Source organism: Lichenostomus cassidix, chromosome 5 (genome assembly GCF_008360975.1).
Source record: "Lichenostomus cassidix isolate B80296 chromosome 5, HeHo_3.0, whole genome shotgun sequence".
Classification (NCBI taxonomy): Eukaryota; Metazoa; Chordata; class Aves; order Passeriformes; family Meliphagidae; genus Lichenostomus; species Lichenostomus cassidix.
Genome location: NC_139486.1, coordinates 13,807,158 through 13,815,348, shown reverse-complemented (window position 1 = coordinate 13,815,348; position 8,191 = coordinate 13,807,158). Strand labels below are relative to the sequence as shown.

At 39.5% G+C, this 8,191-nt stretch overlaps 1 protein-coding gene across 1 annotated transcript; it reads left to right on the top strand.

Annotated features, from left to right (window-relative positions):
• On the top strand, positions 1–5,558 carry BDKRB1 (bradykinin receptor B1). The gene is made up of 2 exons (XM_085061450.1): positions 1–301; positions 2,867–5,558. The coding sequence occupies exon 2, from the start codon at positions 2,921–2,923 to the stop codon at positions 4,004–4,006; it is 1,086 nt and encodes a 361-aa protein (XP_084917576.1). The 5' UTR covers positions 1–301; positions 2,867–2,920; the 3' UTR covers positions 4,007–5,558.
• The last annotated feature ends 2,633 nt before the right edge of the window (positions 5,559–8,191 follow it).

The window sequence follows — 8,191 nt, the reverse complement described above, 5'->3', positions numbered from 1 at the left end:
TACAAGAGTCATGACATATGGCTTGTATTATTTCACAATGAAAATGAAATATTTCACATGCCTTGAAAATTACTACAGCTGACATTTGGGGAAGTTAAAAAAAAAAGTCCTGGGGCTTTCTTCCAAAATGTAACATCACACACATGGTGTATGGCCAACAAAACACTCAGAACAGCCCTCAGTCACTCAGTTGTGCCTCAGGATGCATCTTTGAGTTCTCTCAGTAACCTCTGTGCTGCTGTTTATCAACTGTTTCCGAATTTGAAACTTTGAGTAAATTGCCAGGAAGGACAAGGAGTCGGTATGTCTATCTTTTTTTAATGCATTATATTTATTAAAATAATTTCTATATTTCATCTAAAAAATAATCTTTTGTGCTCTCAGTTCTGATCTGTGCAGTCTGGTAAGACTTTCCCTTTCTTTTTCACAGTGAAAGTAATTGAGGGTCAGTATTAGTTTATGTGGAAAGCCATGATCCATTTCACCTAATTGCTCTAACTGGCTAATGAATATTAATAATGTAAAGGGCGATAGATGCACTGTGCATGGAAATTCATAAAAAATCAGTTCAAAGTAAGAAAAATATGTCATTATTTGTATAAAAGATTACTGGAATGTGTTAAGTACAGAAATCAAAAACCGTTCATGTGGCTAATTGTCCATTAACACTAAATACTTATAAATGTTTACAGAAATTACAGAAAATAAAGTGCATTTTCTGTCAAGAGAACATTTTGAGCTCTAACTTTATGAGAGGCTTGTGGCTTGTGGTAGTGCTTGGACACTGACTAGTAGACTCTGAAGAAATTTTCGCTATGAAAAACTCTACAGAATCTTCAGGTACGATTGCTAGCTGGTAGCTAGATAGAACAAGAATTCAGATTTAGCTGTGACTAAAATCTAAGTTGCAATGAAAAATAGAGGTTCCTGGTGTTTTTAGCTGAGCCTATCATGAATGAATTTGTAGCTCCAACAGAGAGATCACAGCTAAAGTGTGCAAAGTGTCTGGAATAATCTGATAGCAAGAAGTTTCAAAAAAAGGGCAAGCAAGGACAATAAGCACTTCTTTTTCTTCAATATTTAGTAAAACAAATAATTCTGTTTAACTGTTACCTTTCTTCGACATCATTTTTGAATTATAAAGTTACAGATTTTCTGCCATTGTTTTCTCATACCTTAGCCAGACTCCCGCTATAACAGCATTAGATTTCTGTTGTCACACAAAGAGCCTCTTTGATGCTAACCAGCCATTTATTTGCTATATGTATTTTATCTATAGTTTTAGATCCTTTCAAGTTGTCTCAGTATGCATGAGGTGTCTGTGAACTAGGTAGCATTCAAACTGTTGTGAGGGAAATCCAGGGAGCTGCGTTGAGCTGTAGCTCAGTTTCCCATCAAGACTGCCAGCTTGAGTGAGTTTATGAAGTCAGACACAACTTTGCTGCTCACCTAATTCTGCAGTGATGAAAAATGTTCTGTGCATTAGTACCAAATAGCCTGATGTGGGATATTAGTACTTAACTTATTCCTAGAGGCATCCCTGAAATAAGTATTGCAAGCTGCTCATATACAGGCATCACTGTGGTTGCACATATATGTAAAAGAAATGAGTGATTGTTCTAAATTGTCTCCTCAGAAACTGCATCCTTAGATGTACCCTTGGTGTAAAAATATAGGAAGTGGAAGAGCAGTTAAATAGCTGCTGCAGATAGACAACATTCAGAATGACTGATTGCAAAATATTGATTTTTTTCAAATGCATTTTTTTCATGATTGGTATGCTTCACTTGCATATGAAATACTGAAATGTCAGATGGAACCACAGCCTCAATAATAACTTGCCTGCCATAATGATTCTGAGACTGAATGCCTGTAAAAACCAGGATCCAGGCACTGTTATCAAGCATGGCACCACCAGAAGAGTGAAGCAGGAGGCAGCTCTGACAGTAGATCCCTGACTGAAAATCAAGTGGATTTTCATGGGAGGATAAGGTTTTACCCATGTTCTCACTACTGCACAATCTCAGATGGAGTTACCAGAAAGAAATAAAGGTATTGCCAATGCTATGATGGGCGAAACGCTTTGGAGGCTGGGATAGCCCCTCTCCAGCTGAATTCAAATGAAATTTTTGAACTGGAGAAGAGTGCTGTAAATTTAGAGCTGCAGAGGCCTTTCCTTCAGGCAAGATTTTTAGTGTAGTATTTTAAAGGAGTCTATGTTTTATTATTCCAACTGCTAGCATTTGAAGGCAATAAGCTGTCTAATCTAAGAACAAATTTGAAACCAAATTTCAGGGTGAGGGGATCTGAGAAGGTACAAAAGAATGTAAAGTTCAAGCAGCGAGTGATGCATACAGTGAGTGAGCAGTTTCTCATTTCTGGGAAACAGGCATGATCCTGCTTCAGTAGGATGACAGTAGGATGTTTATTTGTAATACAGTATATAAAACAGTACTATAATAACATACATAACATGGTAAATAAGTAAGAGAAGGGGCAGGGAAAGATGCAAAGCTGGCTTTGTGTCTCCAGTGTGACTCCTGCTACTCTCAGGGAGATGGAATTCTCCCATATCTGTGTCTGTAATCAGTCTGGAGGAGGTGTACAGAACTACTTACACTAATTTGTCACTTTCCTTCCTCTGTGCTACTTTAAACAATGGAAGCAAGGAGAGGAAATTTCATAGGATGTAGAGGAAGTTCCGTCCTTGCTAATACTAGGAACCTTTCTCACTGTTGCACATATCAAGTGTGGATTGATCTAGCCTACAGTAATCAGTAAGGACTTATAAAGAATTTGCCACAGTTAAATGTTTGTTACACCACTCACAGGAGACAAATTTTAAAATGTGCTTCTTTTTTTGCAGTCATTTTCTCTGATTTCAAAGGCATCTCCTGTTCACCTCTGAATTTTTTAAAGAATGACTGACAGTCCTCTACTGAATATTTCCTCATCAAACCAGACTGAAAACCAGAGCAACTCAACTATTTGCCCAGAGCAGGAAGACTGGTGGGACATTGTGTACTATATAGCACCCAAGTACATCAACACTGTCTGTGTTATTGGTATGCTTGGAAATGTATTTGTTCTCTTAATTTATTTGCTGCACAAAGGCCCCCTGAAGACAGCTGAAATCTACCTTATGAACCTAGCTGTTGCTGATCTTATCTTCCTCATGTGCCTCCCATTCTGGGCAGAGAACATCAGTAATGAGTTTAACTGGCCCTTTGGCAGTTTCCTGTGCCGCAGCATCAGCGCATCCATCACCCTGAACATGTACACCAGCATCTACTTGCTCGTGGCCATCAGCGTGGATCGCTATTTGACTGTTGTCCATACCTTGAACCACAGAGAGATATGGAGCAAATCCATGACCAAAGGGATCTGCTTGCTCATCTGGTTCTTTAGCATCCTTCTCAGCATCCCAGCCTTCACGTTCCGGACTGTGAAAGACTTTCCCCAGTGGAATATTTCAGCATGCATGTTGGACTTCCCCTCCCCATGGTGGGAAACAGCTGAAAGCCTGGTACGCAACGTCGTGGGGTTTCTGTTGCCATCCACAGCAATCGTCTTCCTCAATTTCTCTACCATTAGGTCCCTACAAAAAACAGCAAGAGAACGAAGAGCACTCAGAGCAAAGGGTTGCAAGAGGCACAGAGGCACAAAGGCACAAAGACTGATCTTGACTGTGGTACTTATGTTTCACTTCTGCTGGACTCCTCACCATTTTTTTGTGTTCCTGGATACATTACACCACACAGGAGTGATCAAAGGCTGCTTCTGGGAGGAACTGCTCAACTTTGGGGAGCAGTTTGCTTATATGCTTGCTATCACCCATAGCTGCATTAACCCTGTGATTTATGTCTTTGTTGGGAAATACTTCAGGCAAAAGGCTTTAGAAGTTTTTTCACAGTATATTTCCTGTGGATTTCCTTTGAGATGGGTATCTTTCAAAGAAATGTCTTCAAATTTTAACATGTTTCCAGTCAGGAGTAGTTTAACATAATGGTTCTCAATTCCATATTCATTTTGATATTACAACTTATGTTCTGCCATTGAAAATGGCATTAAAAATTAATATGAAATGCACTGATCTAGCCTTCACAGACTCAGCTAATTATCTATTAAATAAATTACTTGATTGATTCCTTATTTATTCTCAGGTCTGCTTTCCTATTCCTATGTTATCTAGCCAAATGCATAATATGAGATACCACAATTTTATACCAAATTATCTAACCTGTCTTACCTATTAAGAGTGGCTTGAAAGAAAAACTTTTTGATAAAATACCTGAAAACTGATTTCTTTGCAGAAAGCCGTAAGCCAGCTGAATATTTTGCTGCATTGTATCTGTGATGACAGCTACTACACCATGTATAACACTATTCATAAAATTGCAACAGGTATTACAGAGCACATATGAGCTTAATCTTCAGCTGATAGCTGCATATGAGCAGGTATAGAATAACTTTGGTTATTTTGAACAATATTTTAACCGGTTTGAGTTTGCCCAGTAAGATATGGAGAATTTAAAATTTTTTGTGCATTTCAATTATATGCTGTGCATAAATATTGTACAAGATGATGTAACACAAAGTGTACATAAATTGTAAAAAAAAAAGCAAGGTAACATAGTAACCTCCTCAAAACCTGATTTTTTTGATCCAGTAAAATATTGCAAAATTGCTCATCAAGTACTGTAAAGATCCTTTTTATATGAGAAAATATCCATGATGGACATAGATACTATATTATTTTGATTCAAATCCTTAGATACATATTTATATTTTTACGAATCAAAATTAATAAGCTATATAACATCTTACTTTACTTCATAGTCTTGTTCTTTCTTATATTTATTTTTATATTTTGTCTCTTTTCCCCTGTTCCCTTGGGGAAGAGCAAATATATCGTTCTGTGATTAAACATCCTTGTTGCTACCAGAATACAAACTCTGGTAGTGGAAGAAAACTTCTCTTCTATCCCAGCCACAATGGAAGAGTAGACTTAAGGCAACTGATACCTGTTTCTTTAACTCTAAAATTATGTGTATGTACAGACACAGAGGGAGATAGTGCCAGCCAGAAGGATATTGAGTGCAGAAGGGAACATACAGACACATAATTTGTATAATAAATCATTTAACTTTTCATTATAAAGTGTCTTCAGTCTTGTACTCCCTGTAATAGCACTGCATTTTCTGCAGTTCTTTTTAGTGTTTCCATTTTAATTACGTAATTAATCTCTTATTTGATTATAGAAATCTGTCCAACTTCTTTGCAATAAGATTAGTGTCAATTTTTAATGGTTAAAGCTTTTTGAATCAGTGGAAGCCTTTTGAAGAGTTAAAAGTCTGTCTTCCTGCAATGAGAGTTTAAGAATTAAGGGTGGATTAATGGATCAGGGAGGAAGACTCTCCCATAGGTTTACCACTTCCACTCCTTCTGTAACAGATGTTTTTAAAATAAATATCAGGCTTAGACAGTAGCAGTAACAACAGCATGTGAAGCACTCTGAGTCATCTGAAATGAAATTCCTAATTCCCATCTATTGTAAATTGTTGAACACTGCATCTATTTAATACATCCCCAGCTGAATCTTTAATTCAAAAAACTTCCAAGCGGAGATATTTTCTAGAGAAGGGAAGGGAAGGGAAGGGAAGGGAAGGGAAGGGAAGGGAAGGGAAGGGAAGGGAAGGGAAGGGAAGGGAAGGGAAGGGAAGAGAGTAATCATTAAAAAGGTGCAGAAATAGAAGTTCCATTTTCCCACAACAGATGAGGACCTTAAAAGGGAAAAATATCTTGTCTCATCTGACTAACACTTGTCCATGTTATGCAATGTACACAAATAAATGGAAAAACACTTCTTGAGTGGGGTGGCTTATTTAGGTTATGAGATAATAGATTGAAAATCAGTATGAAATCTGAATTCAGTGGAAAGCCTCCTGTTTCCATCCATGAGCACATGACAAGGGCTTTCATGAAAGTGTCACTTCTTTTACATACACACAGCTGTCAGGAAAGACATCTGTAGTTTGAACACTGCTTTAAACCACTTAACAGGGTCTTGTAAATCAATGGATTTACTGTCCAGTATGAATGTATGTAAATGTAAGAATTTCTGATTATATTAGGGCCTAATGCTTGTTAGTGGCCCCTTTTTGCTGCAGTGCTCACCTCACTGAATTGTGCCTGGGAAGGTTCTAGTCACAGCCATGGTGATGCTCCTGGGCTGGCAGGTGCTGCTGTTCCTGTGCTGCTGTACTGGACAGGCTGGAATGCTAGTGTGAACTTGAGTTGAAGGGATGTGGATGAGTCCATGATGGAACAGAGATCCACCTGCAGCCATGGAGGACCCCAGGCTGGAGCAGGTGGATGCTTGAAGGAGAATGTGATGTGACCCTCTGATAATGCTGTGCTGGAGTAGGTTTTATGGCAGGACCTGTGACCTCATGGGGGACCCATGTGGGAGCAGTTTGTGGAAAACTGCAGCCCTTGAGAAGAACCTACATTGGAGAAGTTCAAGGAGGACTGTCTCCTGTGGATGGGAACTCTTGCTGGAGCAGGGGAAGTAGAAATTCCATTCCAGCCCCTGATGAAGACCATGGTGAAGCAACGTGCCCCTGCAGCCCATGGAGGAGGACAATGATGAAGATTATATTAATGGTGGACTTCAGGAGGAAGTCCTTGTTGCAGCCAGGCTGGGGACAAGGGGAGGAGTTGAGGGAAATATCAACATAGTTGGTTCTGCCCCAGGACAAGGGAGGATTTTTTATAATGTATACCTGTCCACTGACTCCTTCTCTTTTGATCAACAAATAGTTTCCTTGTTTGCCCTTTCAGGGCTCCTCACCAATCACCTTTCAAGCAGTACTGAAATGTCAGCTCTGGTAGCCAGCAGACCAGTACTGCCAGACTCCACTCTCCATGGGTTGTCCTTACCTTCTCTCGTGTTACTTCTCACACTCCTGATAAACACTGTCCACCATTAATCATTAAAAATGTTCTCTGTTGCAAAACTAATCTTTTATAGGTGAGATCCCTGCAGTTTAAGAGCTTGCAAGTATTATTTAATTTGTTCTCCTCATCTGTCTACATTGAATTAGTATATTTTATATTTTAATATTAATTTCTTTAGGACAAATACTATATTTTTTTAATCTGTTCAGGCCATGCTTAATGCCCAGCCTAGTCTTAGTTTAGCATACAGCCCTCCTAGCACTAGTGTAATAAAGTGACATTTAGCATTCACTGAAACCCATCTCAAAGAATAATACAGCCTGGACTTACACTTGTAATATCAAAACATTTTGACAAGCCCTTTTAATTACAAAAACTCTAACTGTAAATATAGACATTTCTCATCTCAAATTTCATCTTAAACAACAAAAGCAACAAAAAGCCCTATCGAATCCAGATGATTGTTTTCTAAAACTGAAAATATAAGAAAATACATTGATCACTAAAAATAAAGACATAAGCATTTTCAGAGATCTACAGCCACATGGACTTCTAGCCTGCCAGGACTCATCTTCCTAGGAAGAGAGCTGTTTGTCATCCCTGTCAAATCACACCACATCAAGTACAAATGTTGACTCTTGGATGGAAAAAAGCAGCCTGTTCACAGGTCAGATATACTGCAACTTTCAGCAGTGGTGCTTAAACCTCTGCAGCTGCCTGTGACAGAGTTTCACAGGAGACCTGGTCACTGAGCATCAGGACCCATTCCACTGCCCGTGGGTCAAGGGTGTCAAAGAAACTGCTCCTTCATTGTCCCAGTGAGCTCCTGGGGCACTCCCAGCAGCAGGACAGGAACAAGTGACAGAAGCTGCACCAAGGTGGCAGGACCAGGATCACACTGGGGAAAGGGGTGGAGTTTAGTGGAGAACAGAGAAATATCTTATTAGAGACTGGGAGTCAAGGAACAGAGGAAAAGGCTGAGGGGAGAGAATAAATCACCTGCCAGTGCCTCTGTCAGGCTCTTCCCAAGGCCAGAGTGTGGGGAGGAGAAGTGACCAAAAGAGTACATGGAGGGAGGAGGACACAGGGACTGGCTGGACCAGGGGCACCAGTGTGCACATGAAAGGGAAATAACTTGGACAATGAACTGGAGCAGAGCTGGCATCTGAGGGCAAGGAGGTCAGAGCAAAGTGTAAAAAAAAACAGAAGAAGCAGCAGATATCTCAGGATG

Excerpts from the sequence above, each read along its gene's own strand:
- BDKRB1 (XM_085061450.1), top strand. The coding sequence starts at position 2,921 with ATGACTGACAGTCCTCTACTGAATATTTCCTCATCAAACCAGACTGAA.